We start from the raw sequence: 19,371 nt of genomic DNA, 5'->3' as shown, positions 1-19,371 counted from the left end.
ATGAAAAGTGTTGGTGAGATGAAGGAAATTGAAGATGATTTAAAGAAATGGAAAGATATCCCATGCTCTTGTATTAGAAGAATTAATATTATTTAAATGACCACACTACCCAAAGCAATCTACAGATTTAATGCAATCCCTATCAAACTACCCAGAACATTTTTTACAGAAGTAGAACAAATAATCCTAAAATTTATATGGAACCACAAAAGACCCCAAATTGCTAAAGCAATCCTGAGAAAAAAGAATAAAGCTGGAGGTATAACCCTTCCAGACTTTAGATAGTACTACAAAGCTACAATAATCAAAACAGCATGTTATTGGCACAAAAACAGACACATAGATCAATGGAACGGAAGAGAGAGCCCAGAAATAAACCACATACCTATGGTCAATTAACCTATGACAAAGGAGGCAAGAATATACAATGGAGAAAAGACAGGCTCTTCAACAACTAGCACTGGGAAAACTGGACAGCCACATGTAAAACATGAGATTAGAACATTCGCTCACATAAAACTCTGAGAAGAGAACACAGCCAGAATACTCTTTGACATAAATCATAGGGAATATTTTCTTGGATCAGTCTCCTAAGGTAAAAGAAATAAAAGCAAAAATAAATGCTTTTGCACAGCAAAGAAAATGAAAAGATAACCTATGGAATGGAAAAAATATTTGCAAATGATGCAAATGACAAGCGGTTAATATCCAAAATATACAAACAGCTCATACAACTCAATATAAAAAATAGGCAGAAGACTTCAATAGACATTTTTCTAAACAAGACATACAGATGACAAATAGGCACATGAAAAGACACTCAACATTGCTAATTATTAGAGAAATGCAAATCAAAACCACAATGAGGTATCGCCTCACACCTGTCATAATGGCTATCATGAAAAAGTCTACAAATAACAAATGTTGGAGAGGATGTGGAGAAATCCCACTGTTGGTGGGAATGTAAATTGGTACAGCCACTATGAAGAACAGTATGGAGGTTCTTCAAAAAACTGAAGATAGAACTATCATATGCTCTAGAAATTCCACTCCTGGGTATATATCTGGAAAAAATGAAAACTCTAACTCAAAAATATTCATGCACTACAATGTTCATAGCAGCACTATTTACAATAGCTGAGACATGGAAGCAATCTAAGTGCCCATCAACAGACGACTGGCTTAAGAAGGTGTGGTATAGATATAATGGAATATTACTCAGCCATAAAAAAGAAGGAAATTCTGCCATTTGAAGCCATGTGGATGGACCTAGAGAATATTATGCTTAGTGAAATAAGTCAGACAGAGAAAGACAAACACTATATATTGCTTATATGTGAAATCTAAAAAATAATATAAATGTATGTATATGCAAAACAGAAACAGACTCACAGACATAGAGTCTGTGGTTACAAACTTGTGGTTACCAAAGGGAAGCAGGAAGTGGGGAGGGACAAATTAGGGGTATGGGATTAACAGGTAAAAACTACTATATACAAAATAGATAAGCAACAAGGATACACTGTATAGTACAAGGAATTATACCCATTATCTTGTAATAACCTATAATGGAATATAATTTGCAAAAATACTGAATCACTATGCTGTACACCTGAAACTAACACAGTATTGTAAATCAAGTATACTTTAATAAAAAAAGTGTTGCCGATAATGTGGACAAATTGGAACTCTCATTTACTGCTGCTAGGAATGTAAAGTGGTGTAGCTGCTTTGGAAAACAGTCTGGCAGTTGCTCAAAATGTTATACATGAAGTCACCACATGATCCAGCAATTCCATTTCTAAGTATACAAATGAAATGAAAACATACATCCATGCAAAAACTATTACACAAACATTCATAGCAGGATTATCTACAATAGTCAAAAAGTAGAATCTACCTAAGTGCCCGTCAACTGATGAATGGATGAATAAAATATGGTATACCTACAAGATGAAAATATTATTTGGCACTAAAAAGGAATGAAGTACTAATACACGCTACCACCTGGATGAACCTTGAAAATATTATGTTAAGTGAAAGAAGTCAGTCACAAAAGACCACATATTGCATGATTCCAATGACATAAAATGTCCAGAACAGGCAAAGCTATAGATTCAGAAGTAGATTAGTGGTCACCCAGGACTAAAGGGATGAGGCAAAAATAGGACTTGACTGCTAATGAGCATGGAGTTTCTTTTTGTGGTGACGAAAAATGTTCTAAACTTACATTGTAGTGATGGTCGCCAAGCTCTGTGGCTATGCTGAAAACCACTGAGCTGTATACCTTAAATGGGTAAACTGTATGCTCTGTGAATTATATTTCAATAAGGCTCTACAAAAAAAAAGGAAGGAGTGAGCCACAGCAACAAAACAGTGTTTTGAATGTTATGATTGGGGAAGTGGTTTACACGAATAAATAACATGGAAACCCAATGGGGCCAAGACATGAAGGATCAAGAATGAGGTAACTAACCCAGGGCTGGGCAGACAGTAAGGGCAAAGGGCAAGGTTGGGAAAAGAATGAAACACCGAAGGAAATAAAGATATCTGATAAGGGGTTAATATCCAAAATATATAAAGAACTCATATGACTCAACAGAAAAAAATCCCAATCTGATTTAAAAATGGGCAGAGGATCTGAATAGACATTTTCCCAAAGAAGACATACAGATGGCCAACAGGCACATGAAAGGATGCTCAACATCACGAATCATCAGGGAAATGCAAATCAAAACCACAATGAAGTATCACCTCACACCCGGTAGAATGAGTATCATCAAAAAGACAAGTGTTGGTGAGGAGGTGGAGAAAGGGAACCTTTGTGCACTGTTGGTGGGAATGTAAACTGGTGCAGCCATTATGGCAAACTGTATGGAGTTTCCTTAAAAAATCTGTAATAGGCTCTGGGTATCTGCTCTCCAGAGGACACTGAACCAACTCCTAGTACCATCAGACACACCCACCACTGGAATGGGCACAGCATGCCAACTTTTACTTGTGTCAAGGAAGACTGTGAGCTGTGGGTCTTGCCCTCAGAGGAGGGCCTCCCATGACCAGCTGCCTGCACACTGTCCTCTGACTGCCCAGCTGGTGATGTCCCTCTGCCTTGAAGTCTCGCTCAGTCCATCCAAAGTACTCCATGTGAATGATGACCTCATCAAGAGCCCACAACACCGGACAGCAACTCCTAATCATTCAAGACTCAGTTCCTAGGCTGTCTCCTAGAGAGACATCACAACTTCCAGGCCAACTTAGCTGTACCATCATCTTTGTGTGAACTTCTGTGTTAGCTTTCACTACAGAGTATTGCAATTGATCTATTATATTCAGTATTTACATTTCTGTCTCTTTCACTCCATAGCAAGACCCTCCAGGGCAATGACCGAGTTTGATTTCCCTAAAGACCTGTATGTTCAGCTGTCTATGGGAGATCTCCATACGGGTGTCCCACAAGCACATCACCATATCCAAAGCTGAACTCATCCGAACACCCCTTAGTGTCCATAGAGCACCCAAGCCTCTTTCATTGCATCTTGTATATTAGAGTGTAGTTTCCTATTACAGAACTATCTCTCCCACTAGACAGAGAGGAACTGAGGGCAGAAATCACACGAATTTCATTTATCTCTGTATCCCTGGAGCCCAGCACAGTGCCTCTCATATAGATGTTATTCAATAAATGGTCACTTAATTGAAAAAAAATTAATAATAGAACTATCATATGATCCAACATTTCTACTTCTGGGTATTTATCCAAAGAAAATAAAAACACTAACTCGGAAAGATACAGACACCTTCCTGTTCATTGCCGCATTCTTTACAGTAGCCAAGACATAGAAACAACCTACTGATACATGTCCGTCAATAGACGAATGGATAAAGAAAATGTGGTATACATATATACATACAACAGAATATTATTCAGCCATAAAAAAGAAGAAAACCCTGCCATTAGTGACAACATGGATGAACCCTGAGGGTATTAAGCTAAGTGAAATAAGTCAGAGAGAGACAAATACTGTACGATTTCACTTACATGTGGAATCTAATAAAAAAACCACAACTGAATTCATAGATACAGAGAACAAAGTGGTTGCCACTGGTGGGAGGTAAGGGGGTTGGTCAAAATGGGTGAAGGTGGTCCAAAGGTGCAAACCTTCAGTTATAAGATACAGAGGTTTTGGGGTGGTTAACATACAGCATGGTGACTATACTGTGTTGTAGATTTGAAAGATGCTAAGAGAGTAGATTGTGAAAGTTCTCATCACAAGAAAAAAAATTGTAACTATGTGAGGTGATAACCAAACTTATCATGGTAATCGTTTCACAATACATACATACATCAAAGCATTACGTTGTACGCCTAAAATGAACACAGTGTTAAATATCAATTATATCTCAATAAAAAGAAATTTTAAAAAGAATTCTAAATCCCTCCCTCATAACCTCCAGGCCACACTCTTTCACGGATGCCCCCTGTTCTACATGACTTGGATGAAATCTGCAGCATTGGCCTTGAAACTCATGGGCCAAGCAGCTGAGCCTAGGCTCACATAGAGAAGGGCTCTGTAATCTCTGGGGAGGCTGCCCCCAGGGAGAGAGTCTCGTGTGCAGTTCCTGGAGGGGAAGATGCATTGTGCCCCTGGGAGGAAATGATTCTAAAGCTCTGTCGTCTTATCTGGGCTCTGGGGTCAGCTCTCCTCCTGGCTTCAGTTGTACATCACCAGGTTCATCCAGTGAGAAATAAGCATCCTTGTTACAACACAACTTTAAACTAGTTAGCTTAACACAGAGCAGGGCAAATGGTACCCTCTTCCCTTGAAAGATCTCAGTCTAGTCTCATCAACCTTTTCCAGCTAATTCCAACCCAAGCAGGAGGTCTCGGCCCTCTATTACAGCATAACTTCCGCTGCTCCCTGAATAGCCGGGCACTGAGAGGGACAGCTGAGGTCAACCAGCTGGCTGGGTCAGGAGGCTCTTTCAAAAACTCACTGGGAGTAAGTTTAATGTACAGTGAGCTCATGGGGCTTCCCTGGTGGCACAGTGGTTAGGAATCCACTTGTCAATGCAGGGGACACGGGTTCGAGCCCTGATCCAGGAAGATCCCACATGCTGCGGAGCAACTAAGCCCGTGCGCCACAACTACTGAGCCTGCGCTCTAGAACCCGCAAGCCACAACTACTGAGCCCGCACGCCTACAGTCCGTGCTCTGCAGCAAGAGAAGCCACCGCAATGAGAAGCTGACGCACCGCAACGAAGACCCAACGCAGCCAAAAATAAATAAATAAAATAAATAAATTAAAAACAACAGTGAGCTCCACAGGTGTTCCTTAGTTCCCTCCTGGATTTATGAGTCCCACACAATCCTCTGCTTTATTAAGCGATTGGAAAAAATAAAATCTGTCTGCCAGGATCCTAAAGCAGGCTTGGCAGCCAGCAATATATAAAGGCCGTAATTGGAGGCGGGGGGCCGGCAGCTTGGCTGGCCTGACAGACTGTTCAATAACCTCAGGGAGAGAAATGCCCCCTGGAATCAGGTGAGGGGAGGCGGCCTGGGGTTGTGCCCTGTCTCTGTGACGGGAAGGTACCTCACCTCCATTTCTGTCAGGGAGAGTCCTCTTCCGTCCTTGGAGAGGTTCTGGAACGCTTCTGGGGTAAAGAGGAGGAGAAGAATCAGGACAGGCCTGGGCCCACGTGCGATGAAAGCCAACGTGGTGATTCTGTGTGCAGCCCTGGAGTGTGCTCGGCCTCCCCTCCATTTCTCTTTCCAGCCAAACTCGACACCCGTGGCTCAGGCTCAGCCCTCAGAACAGCCCCCTGACTGCCCTGCCCCACACGCCCCTGCCCCTTGCAGCTTCCTTACACTTTGTACTCTCCGCACGTGGCTGTGGGGATGCGGGCCTTGTTTTAGCAGGTATCTCGGGGCACCTCCCTTGTCCAGCTGCGAATTCTCTGGAGCAAGACTGCACCTCTGGCTTCTCCTTTACCCTCCCAGCGTTCTGCTCTCTTCACCTTGTTAACTGCCTGCCTCAGAGCTGTGGGGTTAGTGCCACATGGCAGGGGCGGTGCAAGGATGTGAGCGTAGGACAGTTCCCACTTTGACCTCAACCACAACAGCTCCATTTGGAGCTGTATTGTGGCTTGGGGTTTCACGTGAAATGTCATTTAAAACAAAGGGGTGTGCTGCTAAAAACTGTCAAAACCTCTGGCCTACATAGCTGGATTTCTGAGGCCTTGGTTGGGGGGACCTACTGCTCCCACCTACTCGCTGTGTGTGCGATCCTTCAGCACGGATCAAACCCTTCGTTGCATGACTAAAGAGTAGGTTTAAACCATAAACACAATCTGGAGAGGGGCCGCAGCGATTTAACCTGGTTCCTGAGAGGCGTGCTAGAAGGGTGATGAGGAAATGAGCGATCTGGGGTGGGGGAATGTCCTGGGGAGAAAAGGGTGCAGAAGGGAGGTTGGGGACTCCAGGCAACTACACCATCACACAGGCTAACGTTGGCTCTGCCCCTTGGGACGAGCCCAGGCCTGGGGCTGGAGCGCATTCCTGGTCCCCTCCTGTGTCCTTTGTGAAGGTCTCCAGGATGGCCCCGGGATGACACTTGTCATGGCTTCAAGCCACATCAGGACGCAGACCAGGCTGGGGAAGCTGACCCTGCCTGTGCTGTCGCTATAGCGGAGTCTCATGAGATCCAGCCGCTCATTGGTGACGGAGATCCCTGCAAGGAAGTCTGGGACACAGGGGGAGCCAGTGAGCAGGGAGGAGGTCGGGAGTTGGGGTGGTCCTGTCCTCAGAGCGGAGAGCTCAGGTGGTGGGCTCAGGTGGACGGGAGAGAGCTGCCTCGCCCTCTTCGAGTCCTGTGATCGTGCACGTCTAGTGAGCTCCAGGGGGACACTGACCACAGAACCAACAACGGCAGACTGAAAATCAGGGGGGCCTGTGCACCCCGGTGAGCCATCAGAACACTGTAAACCAAACCATCCATCTAGGGGACAAGCCCGGTGGCCTGTGGGCCCCACACAGCCACAGACATATTCGGTTTCCCCTGCAGAGCTCATAAAATGTGGATCTGAATGCCTTTAGATAGGGCATGCCTCTGCAGCTAGCATGGTCTCAAACTGCCCCCTCAAATCACATCAGCTCTGTTGCCCTTTCAGTTACCGGGACTGGCCCCTGCCAGCTTTTCAGCCAAATTCCAACTATTCTCTTTCTCCCTTTTCTTATTCTGGAGTCAGGAGTGAGGTTCTCCTTTAAAGGTTTCGTCTTTCACTGGCCATTCAGTGGTTCTCAGAGTGGGATTCCCCAGACCAGCGGCTTTGGCTTCACTAGGGAACTTGTCAGAAGTACAAGTTCTTGAGCCCCACCCCAGTCCTCCCGAAGCAGAAACGTTGGGCAGGTGGTGAGGCTCACCTATCTGCACTGTCACAAGCCCCCAGGGGTCCTGACTCGGGCTCAAGTATGAGAACCACAGCCCTCGGCTGTGAAAACGTAAGGCCAGGATAGAGGCTGAAGCCGGGTGCGGGCAGCAGCTCAGGTTTCTACCCGCTCAACAGGCTGAGAGCCCCTGGGAGGGACACCCGTGGAGGTTGCCCTTCCAGCAGGGGACCTGCTGGAGCCTGATTTTACATTGTATTCAGGAAGGTGGCAGTTTCCTGACTTCACCTTTTTGTGAGCTATTTCCCCCATGGGTACAGTGAGGATAACGATTCCTGTCCTTCCCAAGTTCCAGAGCTGTTGAGACAGTCAAATGAGGTGACGTTGTTGCTGAAATATGAAGCATCTGCGCCCTGCGCTGTTATTACCCTTCTCCCAGGACTGAAAGCTCTTGCCTCCTTGAAGCAGACAGAGGCCACTTGATTTCACTTAGCCCCAGACCCTCTGTAAAGAGAGCGCATCAGCCCACCTCTGGGTATTTAACCCTGACGGCCCGGATGCCGAGATGGAAGCATCTTCAGGGCAAGCTAGATTTCTGGTAGGGGACCAACCATGCGGGGTCATTTCTACACAATTAGAGCTGTGCTGGGGAGAGAAGGCAATCAGGAGAATTAACTGGCAGGCGAGAACTCAGGTGGGGGAGGGTGGAGTCTGCGTCTGGAGGCAGGAGGCTCACAGACCCAGTGTAAAGCAGGGGAGGGCACAAACACTGTGCTCTGCTCTCTCCCCGCCATGCCCGGCACCTACCAGCCCTTTTCTACAGCATGCTGGGGGCGAGGGCAACACACACACACACACACACACACACACACACACACACACACACACACACACACACACACACACACACACACACACACACACACACACACACACACACACACACACACCAGTCATCATGGCTCAAAGGGTCGCCGGCTTTACCTGTGTCCTTTATGGCCTTCCACAAATCCGAGCTTCGGAAAACTCCAGAGTTCTTCCGGGAGTTTTGGGAAACACTCTGATATGGGAGAAAAAGCAAGAAGGCCGTGTGAGTCCCAGTGTCCACCTGGGAGAGGATGTCCTGGGTACCTGGGTAGAGGGAGGTCCCGATAAATCTCGTTCCCAGCCCTGGAGGCTGCTTCACTAAAACACGAGTGGGCCCAGCTCAGAGGTCGGCAGGGTGCATAGCTGAGGCCGGGGTTGGGGAATGGGCTCTGCTTGATAAAGCTGACTGCCTGGCCCTCAACCGCGGGGCAGCGGGTCCCTCTCCCAGGCCCGCACCTTCCCCCCCCACCCCGCTCCCACGACCTGCTCTCCTTCCTCTTCCTCACCCCCTAGACTGGGCTCCTGCCGCCCGGGAGGCTTCCTGCTTTCCAGGGAGGTAGAGAGCTCTCTAGAGGTTGCCTAGGGTGGGGTTAATAGCACAGACGTTACAACCAAACCGCTGAGTATAAATCCCAGCTTGACTATTACCAGCTGTGTAACCTGGGTCAAGTGACCTAACCTTTCTAGGCCTCAGTTTCCCCCTCTGTAGCCCAGGGCCAATTACAGTACCTACCTCACAGGTTCGTTGCAAGGAGTAAACGAGCACATCTTTATAAAGCATTTAGGAGCGCGCCTTGCACGATAGTGAGTGCTACGTAGGCAGCACTGAAGGTACGTGAGAACTGCGCCTGGGACCAGGCACGGCCGTGGTGTGGAGTCACCCGAACGCCCCGATTTTGTAAAGGGCGGCTCTCTGTTTGCCCCAGACTTTTCTCCCTCCCCCTAATTCTCACTCGAACCCTCAGGCTCCTCCTGCTTCCCAGGTGAGGACACAGGTGGGTGAGTAACTTGCCTTGAACGGAGCAGGCAGGCACCGCAGGACTGAACCCGGGACTCCTAACGTTGGCCTATGCTCAGCTGCTGCCCAGGAGCTGCTTTAAAGCAAAATACCCCCAAGCAGGTGTGCAGCTGAGGCAGCTCGTGGGAGCCGGTTACTGGGAAAGAGCGGCTTGACAACTTTTCTCTGGCCTTAGTTGGCTTTTGTGAGTTCAGAGGCTTAGCGTGTTCTCAATCAGGTACGGACTCGTTCATTCAGTCACGCGTTCATTCGGTCATTTGTTCAGCACTCTTGAGTGCCTTCTGTGTGCTGGACACCGTGGAAGGCCCTGGGGAAAAGGACGAATATGAGGGATCCCTGCCCAGGAGGACCCTGCAATCTAATGGGAGGACTGTCGGCCATTGCAGTGCCTGGTGAGAAACTAAATGACCCCAATCAGGGATTCGGTGATATAAATAAATAATATGTAAATTGAAAGTGTTTTTATTTTATTGTTGTGGGTTCGAGTGTTAGGAGCTGAAGGGGGACTCGCTGGGTCTTAGGGGGGCGGGCAAGGCCCCCAGCGGAGGCCCCTCAGGGAAGGGGTTTTGGGGCTGGACCCGCAGGCTGGGTGGGCATCAGGCAGGCTCTGAGTGCAGGGACGGGAGGACAAGGAGTCTCAGGGCTGGGGTCCGATGGAGTCAGTGGGATGAGGGAAAGGGCTTCTCCTGGACCCCAAAGTGGGCCCCAACTCGGAGGATCCTATGTACAGCTGAGGAGTTTCAACTTTGTCCTGAGAACAACGGTGAGGCCACACTGAGGCCACAGACCACAGCTGTGATTCTGATGTACGTCCTGGCAGACGGAGGCGAAGGGGGTGAGGTGAACTGGTGGCCTAGGGGATGCTGCCTGGGCCCAGGGAGCAATGAGGAGAGCAGTGCTAGCTGGCAGTTTCAGCTACAGTCACTGTGACCCGTTTCTCCTCCAGCCTCCTAGAGCGGTCCTCAGCCTGCCACCCGACCGCGCATTGCCTTGTACCTTCTAGTGGTGCATGTACAGACCCCCAAGCAAAACAGGGGCCCTCCTTGAGGGTGGGGGTGAGTCTCCTCTCCTTTCATAGCCCTCAACCCTGGTGTAGGATCGGGCTACCCTGTAAACATATGCTAAACCAGACAGAATAAGAGTGTTAGTCAAAAGGGAACACGCAGGTACCTGGCAGTGGACAAGACGGCTCCACAGCCTTGAAAACTCCTCTTGGTCAAGCCGCCCGTTCACCTTCAGCTGGTGGGGAGTTAAGAGTCAAGCAGTCCTTCATGCAGTGAGCAGAGAGAGCAGCCCCACCCACCAACTAGTAACACAGTCAGTCCAGCGTCACCTGGATGTGGCCCTACACCAGCTGGCTCTTGCTGTATCTGAAAGGGACCTGGCTTAGATTTATTTCACAGGGAAAACAATCAATTGGAAGGAGAAGGCGGCCCTGAGAAAGGAGAGCCAACATCACGTGCGCCCAGGGGAAGAGAGCGAGCCCCAAACACAGCCTTCACCAGTTGGGGTGGGGGCCCTGGCAGGGGGGAGCGGGGAGCAGCTGGGGGGAGGAGAGCGCCTTGCAACTCCGGAGGCAGCATGAGAGGTGAGTGCACCCGCCAAGTGTGCGCCAGTGGATGGACCGCGTTCTGTGCATTCAAGTCAGCCCTGGTCACTCCATACGATGGGTTTAATGAAAACTAATGAAAAGAATGGATCTCTGAGGAACTAGAGGGGAGCTGGTGGGTGAGCAAGAGGAAGGGTAGAAAAGACCTGTCTGCTTTGCAGGGGTCCTGCAGGCATGACCTCCCCTAGGGTTGCCTGCCCCAGGATGTGGGGTTGCCGAGGGCCATTGGACTCACCCTCAGGGATGAGCAGTGTCTCTGGGTGATTCCAAGCCGCAGCCAGCAGAGACAGGGCCTGACTGATGATTTCATCAGGAAGGCCTCTTGTTTGACAATGGCTGGCTTCACATCCCCAGTCAAGCCTTGTTAAGAGTGAAAGAGGGGGGGGTCCGTGTCACCCCAGGGAGACCGTGCACACCCGAGGGAGGAGCTGCAAGGCAGCGGCTGGGGGATACGCCCACGAGGAGCCAGAGGGGAGGTGGGGCGGGCAGGGGAGAAACGGCTCAGGGGAGAGCGGAAGTCAGGACGGGAGGCAGGAGACCCGGGGTGGGGTCCCAGCCCCGCCACTTGCGGCCACGGAACGTGGGCAGGTCACTGCACTGTCCCAGCCCAGTCTCATCTGCAAGTGCAGCACGATAGTAACAATGGGGTGTAAGTGCCGCGCAGACCGAAGAGTTTTCTGCAAGGCTGGTGGCTGTTATCTTTATTGAACTGGGGGCTTGCTGAGCAAGGAACTTAAACAGTGAGGACTCCTGCAGTGGTAAGGAGAGGGGTGTAAGGAAGATAGTTCCCACTGGTGCTACAAGGAGGCAGTGAAGGATAATGTTAGAACATAGACTTTGGAGGCTGAAAACTCCAACTTCAAATCCAGACACAAATTCTGACTAGCTGCGGGATCTGGGCTGAACCCTTGTTTCTTCCATTGGATCATGGGACAATACTTCTTATATCACAGGGGTTATTGCAAGAATTACGAGGGAAAAGATATATATCAGTACAGTTCTTGGCACGCAGTAGACGCCTGATAGGTGATAAGTTTTGTTATTGTTGCTGTGGCGGTTCTGGAGGGCAAGTTGGTGCAGAATTCCCAGGAGCCCAGGCTCTTTGGCGAGCCCTCAGAACCAAGAAGGAAAATAATGAGGGTGAGAAAAGTGTTCCCCAGTGTCCTAAATAGACCCCTGGGGAAGCCCAAGGAGCAGACAGGCTCTTATAGCTGCGGGAGGGGGATGACTGCAAAGGATACATCCGTCAGAGCCGCAACGCTCCGGCACTCATCCAAAGAGGATGTGTCCGCTGAGGTCCTGAGCAGGAGAACAGGAAGAACTGAAACGTCAGGGAGGGGGCACAGGACTGGCGTGGCCATGGGGATGGGGTTGGGGCCAGGAGGTTCTTCCTTACCTTTTAGGAATTCCTGGTTGAGAAGGCTCTGAACCTGGGTTCGGAGGGTCTCCACCAAGGGGAGAAATGAAGTTGGAGTCCAGTCTGGGTTCTACTCTCGAGCCATGCACCTTGGCGCAAAGTCCTGGATCAACGTCCAGCCCCTGATCCAAACGAGGAAGGGATGCAGGAATCACATCGGTGCCCAGGAGCGGAGGGGCGCACCAGCCTGACTGTGAAAGCACTGGGATTTCTGAGCACTTAGTTCCCATCTCACCTTTGTCATGAAGCCCTCCCTCCCTCCCTCCCTCCCTTTCCTCCCTCCCTCCCTCCCTCCCTCCTTCCTTCCCTCCCTCCCTCCTTCCTTCTCTCCCTCCCTCCTTCCCTCCCTCCCTCCTTCCTTCCCTCCCTCCCTCCTTTCTTCCTCCCTCCCTCCCTCCCTCCTTCCTCCCTCCCTCCCTCCTTCCTTCCCTCCCTCCCTCCTTCCTCCCTTCCTTCCCTCCCTCCCTCCTTCCTCCCTTCCTTCCCTCCCTCCCTCCCTCCTTCCTTCCCTCCCTCCCTCCCTCCTTCCTTCCTTCCCTCCCTCCTTCCTTCCCTCCCTCCCTCCTTCCTTCCCTCCCTCCCTCCTTCCTTCCCTCCCTCCTTCCTCCCTCCCTCCCTTCCCTCCCCTCCCTCCCTCCTCTCCCTCCCTCCCTCCCTTTCCTCCCTCCCTCCCTCCCTCCTCCCTCCCTCCCTTTCCTCCCCCCTCCCTCCCCCTCCCTCCCCCTCCCTCCTTCCCTCCTTCCCTCCCTCCTCCCTCCTTCCCTCCCTCCCTCCTTCCTTCCCTCCCTCCCTCCTTCCTTCCTTCCTCCCTCCCTTCCCTCCCTCCCTCGCTTCCCTCCCCTCCCTCCCTTCTCTCCCTCCCTCCCTCCCTTTCCTCCCTCCCTCCTCCCTCCCTCCCTTTCCTCCCCCCTCCCTCCCCCCTCCTTCCCTCCTTCCCTCCCTCCTCCCTCCTTCCCTCCCTCCTCCCTCCTTCCCTCCCTCCTCCCTCCTTCCCTCCCTCCCTTCCCTCCCTCCCCTCCCTCCCTTCTCTCCCTCCCCTCCCTCCCTTCTCTCCCTCCCCTCCCTCCCTTCTCTCCCTCCCTCCCTCCCTCCCTTTCCTCCCTCCCTCCCCCCTCCCTCCCTCCCCCTCCCTCCCCCCTCCCTCCCCCTCCTTCCCCCTCCCTCCCCCTCCTTCCCCCTCCCTCCCTCCCCCTCCTTCCCCCTCCCTCCCCCTCCCTCCCCCCTTCCTTCTTTCCCTCCCTCCTCCCTCCCTCCCTTTCCTCCCTCCCCCCTCCCTCCCTCCTTCCTTCCTTCCCTCCCTCCCTCCTCCCTCCCTCCCTTTCCTCCCTCCCTCCCTTCCCTCCCTCCCTCCTTCCTTCCCTCCCTCCTTCCTTCTCTCCCTCCCTCCCTCCCTCCGTCCCTCCCTTTCCTCCCTTCCTTCCCTCCCCCCCTCCCTCCTTCCCTCCCTCCCTCCTTCCTTCTTTTTTTTTGGCTGCACAGCATGACTTGCGGGATCTTAGTTCCCTGATCAGGGATTGAACCCGCGCCCTCGGCAGTGAAAGCATGGAGTCCTAACCACTGGACCTCCAGGGGATTCCCATGAAGCACTTCCTGATTGCTCCAGGCCCTGGTGATAACTCCCTCCCTGAACATCTGTAGTGCTGATTACTCCTGACATTTGATACCTGGTGTGGGTCACCTTGCATTTCTCTCTTTATTCATTACTGGGCTGAAAGCTGTGTTTGCTTCCCCCTCATCATACCTGGCACTTGGGAGCCCCTCAGGAGAAGTATTGTTGAATGAATCAATTCAGCTCTACAGGTGTGTTCCCCCATCTGCTTCCAGAAAGGAAGTGAGAGAAAACATGACTACTGTGAGAGAGAGAGAGAGAGAGAGTGAGAGTGAGAGAGAGTGAGTGTGTGTGTGTGTGTGTGTGTGTGTGTGTGGTGAGGGGAGATAAAAACACCAGGAATCCAGGCTAGGACAAGTTGCTCTAATTGAGCACATAACTTAGCATTAGTCTTCCCAGCCACAGAAGCAGAAAGGGAGACATCATGGTTTTCCTCGGATAAAAAATGGGAAGCAGCTGAGGTTGAGGGGAGAGAAACTTTCCTGGCCTGAACTTCTGAAGGTGTTAACTGCCTTCACTTTTCTGTTCGGGACACTGACCCCAACAGTTTTATGGGCAGCAGATTCTGTGACGATTTGACAGAGAAGCAGAGCTCTTCTCCATGCAGCTGTTTCCTTCACTCAGCCTGGTAAAAAGCCGAGGGCATGATGGGACATCACCACCCTGGGGAAGCTGTCCCGCGGGAGAAGGAGTTGGAGTGACGGCTCCCAGCAGGTGGCTTTGTAGAGGGGCACTAGGTCAGGAGGAAGGAGGTTCCTCCTTGGGGTCTTCTGAGAACCAGTACCACACAGACAGCAGATAAGCAGTCCCCAGGGTGGCCTCACCACCCAGAACACACGGCAAAAGCAGCCCTACAGTTTGTCCTTACTGGAGTCCTTTAGCCGGAAAAATGAGCCCCAGTGATGTCACCAGTGCAACACATCCTGCCAGCATCTGAAATCGGCCCTTAGGTCATCCCTCCAACGTCTCCCTGGTCGGTCACGTCAGGGAAGTCGGTGTTGTGTGCCCGCCATCAACTGAGTTTCTTCCTCGAAAGAATCGCGGCATCTCACTATGAAGAGCAGTTACCATGGTGAGGAGTCACGTGAGAACGTGAGCAGCTGTGGGGCATGGATCACATCCCCCGCGCTCGACAGCCCCTGACCTGGTCCCTGCACCCAGTAAACACCAGAATGTTGGAAGAGATGGGGCTAGGAATGGAGATAAAGTTGCCCGAACAAAACGCCCAAAGAATCGCACGTCGGCCTCTACACCTCAATGGAAGATGCCTAAGGACTGATGCTTTGCTTTCCTTGGAACATCCTAGGGTATCTGTACATGTTTGCTGATTGAATAAATGATAGATGATGGATGTGGCCTGTCCCAAAGGCTGAGTGTGTCCTTCCTTTTCCCACAGGCGGACCTTGGGTTGTGGTACCACCACCACTACTATGGCTGATAAAGGCGTACAAGAGATTGGGAGACAGGACAGAGTGAGTACATGGACGAATATTTTGCTCTCAACTTTCTTTTGAGGACACAACCTCTGAGGACAGTTTGCAGGTTGTGCAGAGTGATGCCAGGTTGGCCCTGCTCAAGGGTCTCCACCAAGGGGAGAAAAGAAGTTGGAGTCCAGTCTGGGTTCTACTCTCAAGCCACGCACCTTGGCGCAAAGCTCCATCTCTCTTCTATTCTAATTCCTACGAAGGCCTCATGTGGGCTGCCAGTTACCCTCTATGAGAAGACATTTGGTTGTTGTTTGGAAAAGTCCTGATTAGGGAATCTGTACCATTTATCATATGACAAATTATATTTTTTATTTCAGAGGTGCAGGTTCATGGACCACGTTGAGGACTTTGCCACCTGCCCCAGAAGGAAGCTTGGTCTCACGTATCCTAACCGGGTCCTGCTGATCACCTAGGGGAAGTAACCTTAGCTAGAGCATCTGCTCTGGGGAAGTGAATCTGTCTTAATTCAGTGCAGATTGATTGAACACCTTCTCTGTGCCAAGGACAGTGATAGTTACTGGGGACAAGGAATGCATACGTTGTCATCCCTGCCTTCAGAAGCTCACAGACTGGGGACATTCACCATAGCAGATCCTGTTTTGCATCAAGTGAAGTGCTTTCTGAGTCAGCCCAGATGTGGGCCTGAATCCTGGGCTAGTGTCGATTTCAAGGAGGTTCATACTGAGCTGTTCCCTATTACACGTACCCTCATGCCAGCCACATTCTTCATCTCTCCTTATTTATATCTCTGGGCCCAAGCTACCTGAATAACTTCCCTTTGGCTGCCTCCTGGTTACCAATGCCCTGTTAGCTTTCTGAATGTCTGGCAGCTTCCTGTCCTTGGCCCCTGTCTGCCCGAGGTCGGCATGGTACACTCGATCATCTATATGACTTTCCGCTTCCCACACCGACATGATGACTAATGGTAAAAGGCCCATCGTGCGGAGCCCCTGGCAGCTGGGTTTTTCCTGACAAGTCAAGGAGTTCTTTATAACGGCTTATTAAACCATTAAGAAAATCCCCTGTGCATGTAGGTGGCTTGGCGGGAAGAAGGCTGTTCGTGCTTTCTGAAGCTGGCCAGCTCCTGAGAAGGATGCCAACGTTGGTGGGAGGTGGCAGAACGAGAGGAGGAAAGATTTCAAGGGGTATTGCCAATTGCTTGTTTAAAGATTTTAAAAGCTCACTCCCCTATAATCAGGCCCTTCCTTTCCAAACTACACTTCACCCCAGATGTCCCCCAGGTGGGGTGCCCCGTCTCTCCAGATCAGTTCTGGACATCCAGGGAGAGAGGCTGACACGACCACCCATCAAGTCATCTTCCTCCTCTATCCTGATAAGGACCTGGGAGAGGTTTCCTTCCCTCCGGCTCCTCCATCACCTGTCCTATGTAGGGCCCCTCGCCGTCACGCTAAGTACTGTACCTGCTGAGCGTATCTGTAGAAAGTGCTTCGTTGGGAGCCATTTCTGGATGACTTGCCTGGATCTAAAGAAGAGCCAACATCAGATTTCTGGGGAAGGAGGTGAGGGCCCCAAAACCTTCCACCTGGATCTGAGACAGAGGCTTCATCCAGCAATTGGATCAAACCTTTTTGGGGAATGGGAAAATGGAAATTTGTGGAAGGAAGATGGTTGGGTCCAGCCTGGCCTTCAAGGCCTGGTCTTCTCACCTCATCCCTGCCCCTTTGAGCCATCACCAGCGCATTGTGGTATCTGTGCTTTCATTGGTCAGTGGCGAGGCAAGAAGGAAGGAGATAGAAACTCTTGGGGAGGGGACGGGACCCAGTGAAGTCTGCCAACCAAGCCTTGCCGCACGCTTACCTGCAGTGGTCTGAGGTTGGGATTATCGTCCAGGTTCCTAGAAAATCAGGGGGACAGTGTGACAAGGATGACCAGCTCACTATTCAAAGGACGCTCACGCTTACATGTGGCAGGCACCCCTGCAGGCATTGGGCATCTATGCCAAGGACACACGTGGAGAGCCCTCAGCACAGCAAGATGTGAAGTGGGCAGCCATGGCAGTCAGCAGACAGACGAGCATCTTGACCTCATGTCCAGTCTTTCGGGTGGCCCTCCCCAGTCTTCAAATCATTTTGTAAACTGTTCCTTTCACAACCAGATATATGTGTATCGTAACCCCCATTGCCAGGATGGCAAATAAGATTTGTCTTAGGTTCCAACTCTGAATGGTGGCACAGTGACCATCTGGCATTCTGGACTGAGAAGGCCTCGTCCATGCTCAACGGTAAAGACTGCCATGATTGTAGTGATGCCTGCCTCAGGGCCAAGAGGCATGAGGTGCCCAGCAGGGTCTTCACTGCAGTGAAGACCCTCCACCATCAGACTCTGTCACTCAGACCCATCTCTCACTGTCTCCCTGATGTGCCCCACATTCTGTCCGCATTTCAGACAATTGCCATGCCTGCCACGTACCACCTTCCTGTGTGTATGGACAACATCGCTCATTCTTCAACGAGCCCCATGCTCACCCACTTCCCTGCTTCTGCTCATGTCTTTTTCCTCCACCTGCACTGCCTTCCCCTGGGAAACACTGTTAGGTTTTCCATCAAGGACTAGCTCACATTCCATGTCCCCCAAGAAGCCTTCCTCTGTCCCTCTTGCCAGAAGGGAATCCTCCACTCTGTCCTCCCACACGACCCTGCACTTCCGTCAGGCAATGGCCCCATCCTGTTTGTGGTCTACGTATTGGTTCACAGACTCTGTCGCCTCCACTCTGTGCTGAGCTTCTTGAGAGCGGGGGCCGTGCTGTGTCCCCTGCTAGCTGAGTGCGTTGCCGCACAGAATGGTGCAATGTGTTTTTATAAAATTAAGTAGAATAAAACGTTTAGAATCCCAGAAGTTCTGTACCTGTCACTGTCTGGCATCTTTAGGAAGATTCGGAGCAAGAACTCAACTGCTTCTCTGCCTGCGGAGGCGACCACCACATAGGTCCCAGGGCTCAGGCTGAAACACTCTGTAAGGTTGCATGTGGTTTCAGAAACGATGCCCTTCTCAGCAGTTCTGAATTTGGAAAAAAAGGTGGACGGCAATCTCTCTCGGAAATGCTGGAACTGGAAGAGATGTGATGATGGTGAGAAACCCCCTCTGTGCATGGGCCACAGCTACCAGGAGAGACCCCTACCTCCCAGACCTCTCTCCATCCATCAGAACAGCACTACAGGCCCTGAAAAGGGAGACACTGTTTACCCAAAGTCTCGAAATGCAATAGAGTTCAGACTGTTATTTAATATAGATGCTAACACTACAATGAATGAGGGGAATATGATACATGGTTTTACCTCATTAAATCTTACAGCATCCTGGGCTTCTGGGTTTATCTCCCTGCTTATATACAAAGACAAATCATGAAAACTAGTGAGACTGTTCCAATACTGAATTAATTCAGTAATTCAAAACATAATTCAGTATTGGAATTTGGAGTCCTTTCTCTCTGGACCCTTTTGCAAAGCACTCCTTGGACCCCTGCAGCACTGCGGGGCTGGAGTCCTTTCGCTCCCTCCATTCCTTCCTTCCAGTAAAGCCCTGAAATGCCTTCTCACTGGAGAATAATAGGCCCTCATCATTCTCCTTTTATTTCAATATTTTCTTAGAGATAAAACAATAAATATCATGTAGTTCCTATTACTGGACGTCACATACATATTACACGATAAAAACCCCTTACTAAATACATTTTCCCCAACACAACTGAGATGGGGATTCCATTTAGAACGGTCACGCAGCATGAAATGACTGCTTGTGAGCTCTGCCTCGGGGGGAAACGAGGAGACGGGGAGAGGGTCTTTTCAAGGGGTGGGAACCAGGCTGGGCTGCAGCTGGGGCTACTGTTGCTGCGTGCATCGGGGCGCTGGGCAGAGCCTCCAAACTGATGCTGCTGACATTATCAGCAGCCCCAGTGTCTCTGGAGCCTGACTTGCTTGGGCCTTTCTAGCAAAAGAAACGATGAGATCAGTTCTTCTCCA

The 19,371-nt window shown here is 50.7% G+C and overlaps 1 protein-coding gene across 1 annotated transcript in view; it reads right to left on the bottom strand.

Moving 5' to 3' along the window:
• Positions 1–5,536: 5,536 nt before the first annotated feature.
• CAPN13 (calpain 13) overlaps positions 5,537–19,371 on the bottom strand; it is a 58,260-nt gene continuing 44,425 nt past the window's right edge. The window contains 11 exon segments of the mRNA XM_060168965.1: positions 5,537–5,652; positions 6,612–6,740; positions 8,369–8,444; positions 10,440–10,508; positions 12,120–12,177; positions 12,275–12,417; positions 14,773–14,779; positions 14,887–14,955; positions 16,813–16,874; positions 17,210–17,246; positions 18,257–18,459. Coding sequence (XP_060024948.1) covers positions 5,537–5,652; positions 6,612–6,740; positions 8,369–8,444; positions 10,440–10,508; positions 12,120–12,177; positions 12,275–12,417; positions 14,773–14,779; positions 14,887–14,955; positions 16,813–16,874; positions 17,210–17,246; positions 18,257–18,459 — 969 coding nt within the window.

This window comes from Lagenorhynchus albirostris, chromosome 13 (assembly GCF_949774975.1).
Source record: "Lagenorhynchus albirostris chromosome 13, mLagAlb1.1, whole genome shotgun sequence".
Taxonomy (NCBI): domain Eukaryota; kingdom Metazoa; phylum Chordata; class Mammalia; order Artiodactyla; family Delphinidae; genus Lagenorhynchus; species Lagenorhynchus albirostris.
Note: the sequence above shows the minus strand (reverse complement) of the source record. Positions and strands in the feature narration are given on the sequence as shown.